The sequence below is a fragment of the Erpetoichthys calabaricus genome, chromosome 9 (genome assembly GCF_900747795.2).
Source record: "Erpetoichthys calabaricus chromosome 9, fErpCal1.3, whole genome shotgun sequence".
Taxonomy (NCBI): domain Eukaryota; kingdom Metazoa; phylum Chordata; class Cladistia; order Polypteriformes; family Polypteridae; genus Erpetoichthys; species Erpetoichthys calabaricus.
The window spans coordinates 119,130,848-119,147,440 of NC_041402.2; the positions used below are offsets into that span (position 1 = coordinate 119,130,848).

General features: G+C 37.2%; 1 protein-coding gene across 1 annotated transcript in view; it reads right to left on the reverse strand.

The window, feature by feature from the left end:
* Nucleotides 1-3,721: 3,721 nt before the first annotated feature.
* The window catches only part of LOC114658070 (cocaine esterase-like), a 28,461-nt gene continuing 15,589 nt past the window's right edge, over nucleotides 3,722-16,593 (reverse strand). The window contains exons 8-13 of the mRNA XM_028810101.2: nucleotides 15,783-15,926; nucleotides 14,734-14,808; nucleotides 9,346-9,493; nucleotides 8,930-9,079; nucleotides 4,914-4,986; nucleotides 3,722-3,973 (exon numbers count right to left, since the gene is read on the reverse strand). Coding sequence (XP_028665934.2) covers nucleotides 3,787-3,973; nucleotides 4,914-4,986; nucleotides 8,930-9,079; nucleotides 9,346-9,493; nucleotides 14,734-14,808; nucleotides 15,783-15,926 — 777 coding nt within the window. The 3' untranslated portion in view covers nucleotides 3,722-3,786. The remainder of the gene's footprint in view (nucleotides 3,974-4,913; nucleotides 4,987-8,929; nucleotides 9,080-9,345; nucleotides 9,494-14,733; nucleotides 14,809-15,782; nucleotides 15,927-16,593) is intronic.

Here is a 16,593-nt window from a genome sequence, read left to right on the forward strand (position 1 = left end):
ATTTTTAATATTTTTAATAAATCATATATCCAAACCCTGACACCATCAACTCTTCAAACAAAACCCAGCTCCCTGGATGCACTAAGTTCTTAGTAAACACTAAAAGGAAAACCTGCGTAGACTGAGATGTGAGGAGCTGCACCATGGCCAGCTCTGCCAACAACTGTGTAAAATTATATAGAAGAGATCTAATGCTAGGCCATTACTTGAGAGGGTGTGAGAGTGGTAGCACTAATACTTTTTTTGATTGGGGGGGGGGCAGTACTCATTTTAATAATTACTAATGTAAATCTGAATGACAGTGGAAATGTTGACCAAGATGCTAAATCTTTTTGACCAGCAAACTTGTGTCTCAGCCTGTCTGTGTCGGGTTTATGGAAAGCTGTACGCGTCCTGGTGGTTCACAATACATTATCAAGAAGTGTATTCAGCAAAGGTATGCAAATGTGCATATAAGAAAATGCAATTTGCATTTACAGATCAGCTGAATACATTTTTGGTGTTCAATATGCTGCATGAAAAGACTAATTAAGTATTGGATAAAAAAATCAAAACTCTAATAATAATATAGCCACTTCATGCATGTTGTTTGCTGCAATAAAACATATTCATCTAAATTGAGTGTAACAGTACAAAGTTACTGCGGTGGGTTGGCACCCTGCCCTGGATTGGTTCCTGCCTTGTGCCCTGTGTTGGCTGGGATTGGCTCCAGCAGACCCCCGTGACCCTGTGTTCGGATTCAGCGGGTTGGAAAATGGATGGAGTACAAAGTTAGAATTAGCATAAGCTGCCTTAATTTGGGGTGTTCATAGGAAATGTAAAGATTTTCTTAATTAGGTAAAAGTACATAATAAACAAGAATAGTCTCGAATATTTGAAAAATTAAAGGGCGCGCTTCAATGTAAGTGTTTTAGAGTCCTAATATTCTCAACTGTAATAAAAATGTGTAATTGTGATGACATTGCTTAGGAGTGGAGAAATGTCTATAGGCTAGAGGATTTTATGGGTGAAGGTGCAACATTTACAGTTGGAATGTAGAGCAAGGAGTGCTGATTTTGACATATTTGCTATCCAGAGAGATGCTTATTGGTATCATACAATTTTAGAAATTCGAGGGACCTCTCCATTGGCTTTGCCAAGGAAAAGCAAATTTAATCGACATATAGCTATAACTTAAAGGAATACTTCCTCCCAATATTTTTTCAAGTGTAACTTACCAAATGTAGTTTGTAGTGATGGCCAAAAATTTTTTTTTATCTCATGTGTTCATGGAGAATGGAGATAACAAATTTTCTGATAGACTGGGCAACAATATAGACCAACACTGGACCACAGCAAATAATTCATTGATTCATTCATTTATGCCCATATCTCGTAAGGTCCTGCCATAGCATTTCAACTGATTTGAGGTGTGGAGTTTGACTGAGCCATTGCGACACACTCATTTTTTTTCTTTTTTTGCCATTCTATTGTAGATTTGTTGGTGTGCTTGGGATCATTGTCCTGTTACATTACCCAATTTCGGCCAAGCTTTAGCTGTCGGATAGATGGCCTCACATTTGACTCTAGAGTACTTTGGTACACAGAGGAGTTAATGGTCAAATCAATGACTGCAAGGTGCCAAAGTCCTGCGGCTGCAAAACAAGGCCAAATCATCACCCCTTCACCACCGTGTTTGCCAATTGGTATAAGGTGTTTGTGTTCGTATGCTATGTTTAATTTTTGCCAAATGTGCATTATGCCAAACATTTGCACTTTTGTCTCGTCTGTCCAAAGGACATTGTTCCTGAGGTCTTGTGGTTGATTCAGATGCAACTTTGCAAACCTAAGCCATGCTGCCATGTTCTTTTTAGAGACAAGAGTCTTCCTCCTGGCAACCCTTCGAAACAAGTCATACTTGTTCAGTCTTTTTCTAATTGTACTATTATGAACTTTAACATTTAACACCCTGAGACCTGTAGAGTCTGAGATGTAACTCTTGATTTTTTTTGTAATTTCTCAGAGCATTGCATGGTTTGACCTTGAGGTGAATTTGTAGGAATGTCCACTCCTGGGAAGATTGGTGTTTTCCACTTGAGAATGATCTTTCTCACTGTGGATTGAAGGATTTCAAATTGTTTGGAAATGGTCTTATAACCCTTCATAAACTGATGGGCAGTGACAAATGCTTTTCTAAGATCATTTCTGATGTCATTTCTCCTTGGCATTGTGTTAACACACACCTGAATGCTCCAGACCAGCACACCTCCTAAACTTCTACTTTTAGAGAGGTGGTCACACTTGCTGATCAATTCATCCTTTTAATTCCTATGGAAGCAATAAGGGTGTGCTTAATTTTTCGCATCTTGCTTCTGAATTTTGGCTTAGTTTTTGTTAAATAAATAATGACAAGATGTAATATGTCATGTGTTGTTGTTCATCTGAGGTTGTACAGGGAGATTCACTCGAAAGAAGTGCTGAATATTCTGTTGTAACTCACATTAGGATGAAGCAATCTGAACCAAAAAAAATACGCTATATACCTTGACGTATTTGTAATTGATTGCATTACATGCAGTGCTGGAAGTGGTTTCCTTTTTCTGCCAGACACATTTCGACGCGGCGCTCCATGTTCCTGTACGTATTGGCATGCATCTCAGGAGGAATAGCAGCAATTCCATGTTGGATGTCTTCCTTCAAATGTTCTACAGTGCGAGGCTTGTTCTGATAGACTTTTACTTTGAGCATACCCCAAAGGAAGAAATCTGGTGGTGTCAGATCCAGCGACCGTGGTGACCAAAGCCCCTTTGAAATTACCCTGTTGCAGAAGAAGAACTTAGTTTCTGCCATGCTCCTTGCCGATGTGTAACAAGTTGCTCCATCTTGCTGGAAGTAACCTTCCGTTAACGCACGATCATCCAGTTGATTCTGACATCGCTTAAACGAATTGGTGACCCAATAGGTTCACACCATGAAGACATGCTGCTCAATACTGTACACCACCATCATGATGAGAAGTCGAGTGACTGAGTGAAGGGGTACAAGTGGTATGCACCCAGACGTTGCAAACGGAGGCTAAACATTGCAACGGCTGTCCAGCGCCTACCTCATTGCTCCTATGCAGGGTCATTCCGGCTTGTTCAAAGCTTCTTATACTGAGGAGCACATTGTACGTTGTTTCATTCAGATTGTTTCATCCTAGCAAGAGTTAAGATAGAATATTCGGGACCACTTTCGAGTGAATCTCCATGTATCTTCCTAAGTCCAGCTAAGGACCAGATTATTTTTTTTATGTCCTGATACATAAAACCTTAGAACTGAAAGAGAGTGTTCTTTCTTTTTCACATGACTATATATTGCACTGTGGTCCTAGGGAATGTTGTTTTGTACTACTTTATGCTGATATACGTTGTACGGATGGTATGACAATAGAGACACTTAACTTTCTGGAAGCTATGGATACACAACGTGATAGTATTTGTTATACAGCCTTGACACATCACCTTCCAGTCTCTTGCAGGGAAGCAACATGTACTTTTTATACCACATCTAATTAAGTACATCTTCTTTTTTAACATTTGAACCAAAACCCTACACATTCCATTAGGCAACAGATTAGCCATCTTTAAAAAACAACAGGGGATTAATAACTTTACTTTACTTTAAAGGAACCTGAGTTAAGCAGAAGCACATAAAGAGCCACATACATACAAACAAGAAAAAAAAACTCACAGATTCTTACTTTGTGTAATACAGTAGTATTTATTGAAAAAATATCCAAAAATGTAGTCTGGAAGAGCAGAACATCTACAGTTCACCATGGCCTTCATTTGGAAGTTTTAGCTTTTCCAACTTTTCAGGCAAAGTTTTTGTCAGAAACTCCATTCGTGTTTCCTTTAGCTTTCTTCCAATGCTTTGCTTTAAGTTCAGAACCATGTACTTTTCACTGGTGTCATATACTGGCCATTGGAGCAATCCTGCTCCATTTGGATCCCTGGTGATCAAAAACTAAAGTTAGAATTGTGCATGTTGTCACATAATTTAATTGTAAGCTAAATGCATATAAAAGTCATTATTTTATGTTGTACTCCTTTCATTTAAATGAATTGAATTATTTTTAATGAATAAACAAAAACAAGGAACACAGTGTGTAGTGGGCTATATGTTCATTTTCTAATTTAGTTTACTGTTGCGTTGCTTACAAAGTGAATAACTCTGTCTAGTTCATAATTTTTAAAAAGTCTTGCATTTTAATTGTTACAATTTAAATCTAGTTCATTCACACACCACTGTACTTGTGCTGGACTAGAATGACTGACGGACATACTATGTTCTGAGAATGTGCAAAGATCCCATAGTATGTAGCTCAACTAGGTGTTGTACCCATTTGCAATAAAACTACTTATTTTGGAAACTCTGTGGTATTTAGACTTTTAATATGCCCCCTATTGTAACCTTCATGGTCAGATTAGCATATGTTTCACCTTGTGGTTGACAGATTTCATTTCATCCAGTGTGCACAGTGCTTACAGCAGAACAAAACTTGTTCCGTGTGGATCCATAAATTAATTGAATTCTTAATCAAATAATGTAATAGGCCTAATCTGTATCCAACTAATTGTTTGGATTCAGTAATATTTGCAAGGGCAATTACTTTCAACAAGATGATTAAAAATATAATATATAATATTTAAGTAATTATATGATATATCTATTTACAGAAAATAGTCACTGCACGTAACAGAAAAAAAAGAGAGCCGACATACGTCAGATGAGTAAGAAGTTACAAACACAAATACATGTTAATATTATCCATAATGAATGTTTAAGTTAGTAGGCTGCATTTATATCTTTTTTAATCTCTTTCCTTATCATGTAGGTGTAAAGGTATTTAAGAGTTATTAAAAGTTATTATTTAAGAGTTTAAGCCTTACCCATTCCGAGCAAAATTGGCCCAGTACGACATCACAGTCCTACAAAGCTGGTTTTCTTCCTCCATTAATGATCCTGTCAAAGACATAGCTATTTATTTCTAAGCAGCATATTAAATAAAGTCCAAAAACAAAACATATTACTGCTGCAGTCAAAAATACTGACTAAAACACATTTTTCATTTTCAGAAGATTTAACTTTTTATATATACAGTAAACTTTCAAAGATCAATGTCGCAAAGAAAACATTACAAAACCCATTAGCCAATACATAAAAAAAGAGAGTTTAAATATATTTTATATATATTCCCCATATAGTCTTTTCTCTGTATTTGTGGGATCTGTAGTCATGGATTTGAATATTCGTGGAAGACAGCTGATGAGTTGACATCAACTTTCTCAGCCTTCAGACGATGAATTCCAAACCAAATGAAACCAAAAGAACAAGCCAGGTATAGAACATGGAACACAAATCCATAAAAAAATAATCATTTAAGGTAGTGGTAATTGTAATCCAAATGATAATCCAAATGAATGAGTTTCTGCAGCTGTGAAGCAAAATAGTAACAGATACACAAATGATCACAGTTCTCCCAGCTTCTTACAGCTTCTGTTTTAATTCTAGCATCTCATCTTCCATCTCCCAGCAGCCTCAGAGTGAACAATTGAAGCTACCTGGTGGTGCAGTGAGCCCAAGGCTGCTGGAAATTGAAGTCCTCTTGAATTAAAAAAAAAAAGTTATCTTTTTATCACAATGTTTCTGCAACATAAAAATACACCAATCCCGCAAGTAGAAGTTTCGGTCTTGACTGATCTTCATATACTGGAAAAGAATCTCCTACAGCAAGCAATTAAACTCGTATGGAACATTTTTTCCTACAATATTTAAATTGTATATGTGTAATTTTTCCACAAGTGTTAACTTGCATTTTTTATTTTTTTTTGTTTTGTAAAATGTATCCATGTATGTAAATTTATAAAGCCTATTAAAAATATTACTTTAGATGTAACTATTAATTACAAATCTAAATCTTTTTTACATATTATTAAATATCTTGTTTATCTCTTTTAAATACTCCATTATTTGGATTCTCTTAGGTGAAAAACAGTGAAAATTACATGTTGAACCCCTTATACATAAGGTGGTTTTGGCATTATATTGAGCCTAAATTCCATCCCCACAAATAAAAGGCTATTACTCTGTTTATGTAATAAAGGAGTTGCAAATGGCCGAAAAGTTGCAAGTACAACACATAAAAGTTTTAAAATAAAGTATATAACTAAAAGCTTTTTTTACACCCCATTTGGAAACATTTAGTCTCTTGTATTTTTTTATTTATTAGAAAAGATACACAAATATACAAACACTTTTTTCACTCTGAAGCAACAGTTTGTAACTGTATATGTATAACTATGTGCTCATCCAAACCTTACTTTCAAAATAATTTTTCATGCCAGTCCTCGGGAGCTTATATTTTGTACATTAGACTGAGGTTTTGGTTTATCAATTCACCCATCTTCTCCTGCCTTCTCCTGCTGTTGCCCAACAAAGGTTTATATATTTATTTTTCTTGATGTTGCTTTTTTTCTTGCATTTCACATCTGAAATAAACTAAGTACATACATACACTTTCATAGTAGCTCCTTTTAGTGATGGATTATGGTGAGGGGACAATGCCTTTGCTGCTAGCCCTGGGCACAGGGCAGGAAACAGGCAGTCTTGAACAAAGCTAGTCATAGAGACACATACTCCTAAACCAGAGTTTCTCAGCCTCTTTAAGGTCGCAGGTGGGGGCTGCTGTATTGTGAGCACATAAGACTTGTTCACAGTATAATCTGTGCCCCACGTTTTCCCTAAGATGCTATCAAAAGGATCGATATGGCCTTGTGAGACTTTTTAACCTGTGATACAGCAACATTTGGCATCATGCTTGAACAGTAAAACTTTATGCTGCGATGCTTTGAAGTCAGTCAGTCATTATCCAACCAACTACTGTATATCCTAACACAGGGTCACGGGGGTCTGCTGGAGCCAATCCCAGCCAACACAGGGCGCAAGGCAGGAACAGATCCCGGGCAGGGTGCCAGCCCACCGCAGGACACCCACACACCAAGCACACACTAGGGACAATTTAGGATTGCCAATGCACCTAACCTGCATGTCTTTGGACTGTGGGAGGAAACCCACGCACACAAGGGGAGAACATGCAAACTCCACGCAGGGAGGACCCGGGAAGCGAACCCAGGTCTCCTTACTGTGCTACCACTGCGCCACCATACCACCCTGATTTGAAGTCATATTAAGCAATACTTATAAATCAAGTGTAGCCTTGAGTCCTTCATCAAACATGTCATTCTCAATACTGTAAAGACAATTTTGCTCAGAATCGGAGCAAGCTTTGTGTGTAATGATGTGCAAAGATGAGCTGTTACATACACAATATATTTGCTGTCATTTATGTACAACTGTGACATGTAGTACAAATGACCACTTTTCTCTAAAACTGTGTTTTGCAATTACCATCCACAAAAGTAAGTCACTAGGAAAAGCAGGAATTCATCTATTGCAGGAATGATTTCTTCATTGACAATTATATATAGCTTGCTCAAGAGTTAATATTATTGTTACTTATATAACTAACAACTTTATACAAGGCAATTTACAACTTAGATACAATTGATTGCATTTGTTTTGTTTTTCTAGTTGGAGTACAGGCAGGTTAACTAACTTGCTCATCACACAATGACAGCAACAGGATTTGAGCCCACAACCTCAGGGTTTCAAGTCATACGTCCAGAGCCTTAATCACTAGCACATACTGCCTGCCGATAATATTAGCCATTGGTTTAAAAAAGAAAACAAACAAATATTATATACAGAAAATCACCTAATTACATAATATTTCTACTACACCTGACCAATACTACACCTGATTAACCAACAGCACTATAATTAATGCCTTCTGTCTAAGGAACTTTCCAGGGTGAAGCTGGCTAACACAGCTAGTGTTCTTAATAAATGTGAACAGGTTTGTGCATACTTGAGCAGTTTTATTAGTATTAAAACTGAAAACCGTGACATGTTCATTAAACTCTCTTTTTTTATATTCCAAGATTAGATGCTCAGTGATTTTCTCTGCTATACGCTCAACAACTGCTCTTAAGTTAAAAAGACTGGGGACATGACTGCGTACTGTTGTCTTTACTTTGAAAGAGTGCCAAGGACTGGTACTAACTGCGTGGCACTAGTTAAGTATTCTTCCCAAATTATAGAGCTGGCAGTACCTACACTTACACTTCCTTTAAAGATTTTTTCATGACTTAGATGAGAGAGGTACTGTGTTCATCTATTTAGGGCTGTACTTGCTGTACTATAGGGCTTTCCATTTTTCAATTCCATACTTTTATTACTTCAATAGTGTTAGGTTTTTGCAATTAACCATCCAATTTGTAATATTTCTGTCTATAACCCAATTCATAGTGTTTTTGCTTGGTAAGAAGAGAGGTACACAGGCTAGCTAACTACTCCGCCTCCAGATCAGTGACCTTGAGCCTCCTGAAAGCAAACCTCCCAAAAGCCCTCAGATGACTCTTTTAGTTTGTTTTAGCTCTGGGCTGTGAAAGAAGAATAACACTGTGAACAGTTCCTGCACTATATTATTGGACTCACTTTCAGTGGCAGGAGGAGGAGCTTTGCAGTACAGGAGGACTTTCTTGTACAACTGCTGCTTCTCTGGATTTACAGAAGTCAGGTGTAGTGATTTTGGCATTCAGCGAGTATCTCCCACATGAGGCTTATCAGTCATGGCCACTGAAGAACAACCCAGGATACACTTAAGGGATTATATCTCTTGAGTGACCTGTGAGCACTTCTGGAGTGTGACCTAATCTATCCAGCATTGATAAGGAGATGGATGGAAAGAAAAATGTACTGAAGGATTTTATTCTACATGAAGAATTATAATGAATTTTTTAAATAACTGACACGTTATCCACATTTTCTCTGAAACTGTGTTTACCATTGAATTTCAGGTGACCATCCCAAAAGCAGCCTCCAAACACAAATCCAATTTCATCAGCATGATCTGCTTTCACAAAGTTTGGTCTTGAATCCCCATACACACTTGGACGATGGCTAAATTCGTACAAGTACACTGGCAAACCAGCATCTAAATAAAGAGAAAGAAGACCAAGAAATTTAGAATTAAACTTATTTTTAAAAGAGCCATATATTTCCTTCTTTATAACAACACATCATTTTAAAGCAGTGTCAACTGATTTAATATTTTCACTACTGAAATTCTTTTTTCTTTTTAGCTCAACAAGTCTATGACCCAATGAGAACTGATGATAGATATCATTAATAGGCAATTTTCACAATAGAGCAATCACAAATTAGAAAACATAAAAGCAAAATTTTAAAAATGTGAAGCACCTCTGTGTAAACTGGCTGCGAATAGAGTTGGTTTAACAATCACTACATCACCAAACATTTCAGTGAGTCCATCTCTGATGGTCTCAGGATCCTCTGTATCTCCAAAGTACTCATCAGCAATAAAAATATTTTTCTTTTGATCTCCCACCTAAAAGATAAACTACATTAACAATTACTCCTGTAATAGTGAGAACAGCATTTCAGAAGTCCAGTTTATGTGACATTGAATACATTGTTCCTAAAGTTTCCATGTTCTGTTACAATAAAAAAAATACCTTTAGTATAGGTCTCTGGTTATCATTTACTACAATATCACCACATTCATGCAGTCTCTTAGCAGTATGCTCTTATTGAGTATCATTTTGCATTTTATTGTTATTTGATACTACATGTTTTATAAAACCTCCACCTTTCAGAGTGTTAAAGAAACTTGACCCTACCTTGGCAACAAATGGATGAAGTGGGTCTTCAATGAAGGTCCAGTTTGAACAATAGCAAACAACATCAAAACATCCATTAAAATACTTGGGTCACATAATCCAAATCCGTCATTTGTTTGTTGTTAAGCAACAAATGCATTCTTTGCAGGTTTTTCTTCAGCAGTTTGTGGACCCTTGAAATAACCTTCCTTTTGCTAAAGTACATGAGATATGCACCAGTACAAGGCAGACTTTTCACCTGGTAATGCTTTCATTCCATTTTTTCTAATCCATAATATTAAGGCTTTCTCAGATCTCACTTTGGAATGTTGAATCATGTGAGGCACTAAGGTAGCCAATGAATGAGCTATTACTGGGCAGAACTCCTGGAGATTGAATTTTGGGATTGGCATTCTTTGAAAGCTCAGTCTCGTTGGAACCTGCTTCTCTGCTGTGCACAAAAACATTCTCCAAAAGTTCACAATATTTTAACCAAAAATACTGTACATGGATTTGTTGAGCATACCTGTAATTTTGATTACAAGATAGGAGTAATTAGAGATTTTTGTTATGGATGTTTTGATATGGTTTGCTATTATTATATAGATGGATCTCCTTTGAGGTCCACATAAGCATGAGATTAAATGTTTTTCTTGGCCATCATCACAAACAACACAGCTTAATTAAGGATTAAAAAACTACCTTTTTGAGTTGAGCATTCCATTAAGAATTATCAGTACTGTCTTGCCCTTTGCAGGGTTAAATTCAGATTTCAATTACAAGAAGACCTGAAATATCATGACATCAACTGACATTACACACCAGAACCCGTGCAACACATGGCAACAGAAACAGCTGTGTTAAAGTGATTGAAGACCATGGTCAAGGAACAAAATCAAAACAAAACAGTAAATAAAATTAGTCTTTCATTTGAAGAAAGAGGAATACAATAATATAAGTACAAAAATCCAAAACTTAAAGGTTGTTGCCAGATGTAATCTGAATGGATGCCACCTGCAACTGTACAAAGGGATAAAAGTGTACAATAATAAAAATAATTCATGCGCCAAGAAATTTGCCTGGCAGTCCAAATAAATTTTTAAATCAGTGTTATATGACCATTCAAGTCCAAAAGTTGCTTTTAAATGAGTTAGCATGATGACTTGGCAATTACCTGTATGAGCTATGAATGTATCTGCTCAGCAACTCATGTGAAAGGTAAAATGATTTCTTTATAAAGGTTGCATTTAAGATAAGGCTGAAATTCCTAAATTATCATTTTCTCAAAAAGTTAAAAAGAAATGATACATATGAAATCCAACTAGAATTCATATATTCAAATCTATTTTTGTTTTATTTTTTATTTTTTAGGGGCTTACTGTGCTAGTCAATTAAGTACTACAAATGTTCAATAGATGCTGTGAAGCTGCCAATTAGCTTTTTAAAACTCATTGGAACTGGGACTAAGGGCCAAGTGGTAGGTTTCATTTTGGACACAGATAAGGGAAAAAACATAAGCATGTTTAATAAAAGATCCATCCATCAATTTTCTGAAGATGTGTCTTCCGTTATAGGGTGGCACAGAGCTGGAGTGGAGCCTAGATGAGAGAACACACTCAAGAACACAAGTATTTGTTCTACCAGACTTTTTGGTACTTGTCAAGTCAAATACCCTAGCATTCATGACTTTCTAGTGTGTAAGAAACCACATTACACTGAGAAATCCCTCACAGACATTGAGAAAATGTGCAAATTCTATACTTACCGTTTGTAGGAAGGGAACTGAAACTGAGACATTGGAGCTGCAAGACAGTTGTACAATTCTTTGCTCAACTGTGTCTCATTACTAAACATTCAGACCATACAGTTGCCTCAAATAATGTACTTGTAAATTGATTATTAATATTAAAATGTATATTCACTCACCGGCTACACTATTAGGTACACCTTGCTAGTACCTGGTTGGACATCCTTTTGCCTTCAGAACTGCTATAATTCTTCGTGGCATAGATTCAGCAAGGTGCTGGGAACATTTCTCAGGGATTTATATCATATAGATATGATAACATCATGCGGTTACCGCAGATTTGCTGGCTGCACATCCATGATGTGAATCTCCAAATCTACCACATCCCAAAGGTGCTCTATTGGATTGAAATCTGGTGACTGTATAGGCCATTTGAGTACAGTAAACTCATTGTCATGTTCAAAAAACCAGTTTGAGATAAATTGAGCTTTGTGACATAGCAGGTTATCCTGCTGGAAGTAGCCATCAGAAGATGGGTACACTGTGGTCATAAAGGGATGAACATGGTCAGCAAAAATGCTAAGGTAGGCTGTGTCATTTAAGGGATGCTCAATTGGTACTAAGTGGCCCAAAGTGTGCCAAGAAAATATCCCTGATATCATTATACCACCACCACCTGTCTGAACTGTTGATACCAGGCAGGACAGATCCATACTTTCACTTTGTTGACGCCAAATTCTGACCCTACCATTCGAATGTCGCAACAGAAATTAAGACTTATTAGACTAGGCCATGCTTTTCCAATCTTCTTGCTTTTTCCAATTGGACAATCTTCTATTGTCCAATTTTGGTGAGACTGTGTAAATTGTAGTGTGAGTTGCCTGTTCTTAGCTGAAAGTGATGGCACCTTCTGTGGTCTCCTGCTTCAAGGTTCGACATGTTCTGCATTCAGAGAAGCTCTTCTGCATACCTCAGTTGTAACAAGTGGTTATTTGAGTAACTGTTGCCTTTCTATCAACTCAAACCAGTCTTGCCATTCTATTCTGGCCTCTGGCATCAACAAGGCATTTTCACCCAGAGAACTGACGCTTACTGGATATTTTCCCTTTTTCAGACCATTCTCTGTAAACCCTAGAGTTGGTTGTGCGTGATAATCCCAGTAGATATGCAGTTTCTGAAATATTCAGATCAGCCAGTCTGGCACCAACAACCATGTTATGTTGAAAGTCACTTAAATCACCTTTGTTCCTCACTCTGTTATTTGATTTGAACTTCAGCAGGTCATCTTGACAATGTCTACATGCCTAATTGCATTGAGTTGTTGCTAGGTGATTGGCTGATTAGATATGTGCTTTAACAAGCAGTTGAATAGGTGTACGTAATGAAGTGGCCGGTGAGTGTATATAGTATTTATTAAAAACTTAATGTGACCAGTCAGTGTTTCATTATATTACACTTCCCTAATAGAATGGTGCAGTGACGTGGTAATTTGTGCTCCTGCCTACCCAGGAGACTGAGCTCAAATCTGAGTCCGGTTACTGTTTGTTTGGAGTTTGCACATTCTGTGTCTACATGGATTTCGCTCTAGGTATTTTATCATATATCTCCAAAGATGTGCAGGTTAGACGGACTGGCGACTTTAATTTTGCCTTGTAAAAATAAATATGGACATGTGTGAGCGCTCCTTGTCACAATCAGATCGATGTAATGTTCAAGGTTGATTCCTGCTTTGCATTAGATGGACAAGTTTTAGCTCTTTGCAACTCTAAATTTGTCTAAGAAATAGATAAATGGGTGGACTTTTTCTAGTAAAGACCCTTAAATACTTTGCAAAACATGCTACCATAATTCAATACAATGTGGCACGCGGCTGGGGGTGGTGCCCAGCCGGGACGCCCAGGAGGACAGGAGGAGGAATCATACCTCCTCCAGACCACAAGAGGGCGACCGCCCTGGTTCCTTTAGGGGCCACGGGTGCAGGGCTTGGAAGCCCAACCCTGTAGGGGCCCGTGGTCTCCACCAGGGGGAGCCCCTATGCCTGAAAACCCGGAACCCCAACACTTCCGCCACACCAGGAAGTGCTGGGGGGAAGAAGATTGGGAGCACCCGGAGGGCTTCCGGGAATACAGCCGGCACTTCTGCCAATAGGGGAGTGTCTAGGGAGTGTTGGGGATCACCTGGAGCCCATCCAGGCACTTATAAAAGGGGCCGCCTCCCTGCAAAGAAGGACTGGAGTCAGGTGAGGAGAGGACAAGGTTTTGGAGGCAGGAGAGAGGAGGCGGCCTGACGAGCAGGCAGAGAGAGTGAGAGCCTGGACTTTGGGGGAGATTGGTGCTGGAGGCACTGGGGTTGTGCACTTTATTGAACTGTATATACTGTAAATAAACGTGTGGTGGACTGTACAATGGTGTCCGTCTGTCTGTGTCCGGGCAGCTTATCACAACAATATATGCTAATTAATCACCAAGCTCTTTACCCACTGGTACTATGACTTAAATTTTATCCTAGCAGTAGAAAAATGCAAGACTTCTCAAGGATTCTCTTCTCAAGAACTCTGTAACAAGTTTGCAGGTAAAATGCACTTAGAACATTGTATTGTATTATCATCTTAATTACTACAGTTGTTAATGATTTGTTAACAACATATGAATGTGCTCATTACACACCCACATTGACTATGAGCATGGCATTGTAAATAAACATTCCAAAGCATTCTATAACTTAAATTCATAATTTTATATTTTGATGACTTTATCTCTTTGGGCACTTTTAGCACTGTAACACTTTAGGATAAGCAACAAACATTTCTAAAATTATAAATATATGTACCTTCTTTCAGAAAAATGTACACCACATGATCCTAGTAACTCAGAGAATCTGCAATATTAATCTCTATTAAAAAGAATGTGCATTCTGTAAGTCAATTTTTCTTCCTGTCCTCCTGGTTGGGTTTTTTATAGTATATGCAACTCCAAGTGGTTCAAATCTGGCACCAAAATAGGTAAAAACCCAACCAATTGTAAACATTCTGTGGTGGTGTACCAAGATAAGAATACATCTCCTTATTCCAAACCAGACAATGGTGACCTTCCTTCTACGGCCAGAAATCCAAAAGTTAAGGTTAAGTCTCCAGTGCTTTCCCTAATGGAAATACCCAAAATCCCTATTTGACTTTCCATATGAAACAGGACAATTTAACACTAATGTTAGGCCCTACATTACCTGGGGTATTGAGCTTAGAATGTTCGTGACTGTTTCTCGATCAATCCCTTCATGCCATCCAGGTGGAAATGCAAACTACAATGAAAACAAATTCTGTATGTTAATTTAGAACCTTAAATAGACTTAAACTGAAAATGATTGCTTATTCTGATATCCAATGTACTTTCATTACATATTAATAATTCCACATCTTAAAGGATTTATACTTACTGATCATAACCACAGTAATTTGGAAGTGTTTAATTGTCAGGATTACTGCAAATGCAGGGTGGAATATCATACAAGTTGCTGGGGGCTTTTTCAGTTTATGAATATTAATCTTTGCAAATATTGATGTAAGTGATGGAACCTTACGAAATTAGTTTCTTATATTAGTTTTGTTTCAAAATGATTTAGCTTTGTAGTCCGAATTGGAAAAAATTCTGACAAAAAGTATCCTAGTATATAATACATGGCATAAAATGGAATCATGTAAATGCATACATCAATTTTACATATTTTTTTTTTGTTTTAAGTATTAAACTAAATAAAAACTTTATGAGCAATCACCTTTCCACTAAAAACATATTTTTTGAAATTTACTAAAGCTCGCTATTCAAGAAACTATGCTAGCTGTAATTTGCCAGTACTACACCTCTAAGCAAGTAGCATTCTGTAAATAAAGCTGGTGCAAGACAACTGTAATTCTGTAATCAAAAATCTAAATCTTAGGCTGCTGCTGTTGTATGATAATATTTATTTTAAAAGGATGTACTGTATAGAAATTAAAGTTAATATTTGCAAACAAACCTTGAATGCTTATACTAACATCTTATATAAAAGAGTAGTTAAATGTGAGTATAGTCTGTAAAGAATGGTTGTCTAAAGTATTCTGCCTTGATTTATGGTTTTTGATAGATTCCCAAAGTTGTATGTACCTTGTGTAATTCATGATTACTTAAAGAGTTTTCAGCACCTCAGGCATCAACCTGATACTCTTAATAAGCCGGATGCATTTATCAGGAAAGAAAAACACTCATAAATAATCCCATTAAAGATTTTTTACTCACGTTTGCAAGGAGCCAGCCAAATTCATTATTGGTGACACCTAACAGATAGGGAATTTGTTGAAACTGTTTTTCTTTTATAAGCTCTTCAATTGGTCTTGGCAAAACAGTCCCATCAATTGTGATTAAAGTGTGGTGAAAATGCAACTGAAAGAGATCAACAAATTCAAGAGGTGAACTTTGTAAATGCATTATTCCCTGCCATTTCATGATACAGGCTTTGTACACATAACAACCTAACTGAAGACATGTGGCTTGGAGGAGATGATTCTGCTCACAACAGCACCTCTTACAGTGTTTCTCAGTTTGGTATCTGTTCTTCTCTCTTGAGATCATGACACATTCATATTCATGCCAACAATCGTAACAAAATAGTTGTCTGTTCAATATCACTATAAAATTATTGTGCCTCATATTTTATCAACTGTTGCATTACATGCGTTTATTTAAAACCTTTGATAAGAGTACATTGCAAATATTTACCAAAGTGGGACTTTACTCAAAGTGTAACATACCGAGATTTTCTTGAAATAGAATGGAATAATGACAGTAGAAATGGTATGAGATGACAAATAGAAACATTTTCATTTGCTTTAAAAAATAAACAAGTCCTTTTTTCATTTTATATCATAGCATAAATAAACAATATTTTCTAGATACACTGAGCATTCAATACATCTCTGCACAGGTCAGGTTAGGGAGCATGCACTGGTACAGCGCGTTGCTGCACCCACCACACGACGAAACAGCTTGGGATACTGGTTGGCAACCCCCCAGGCAGACACGCGGTCCAGTCCCACCTTCCGGAAATGAC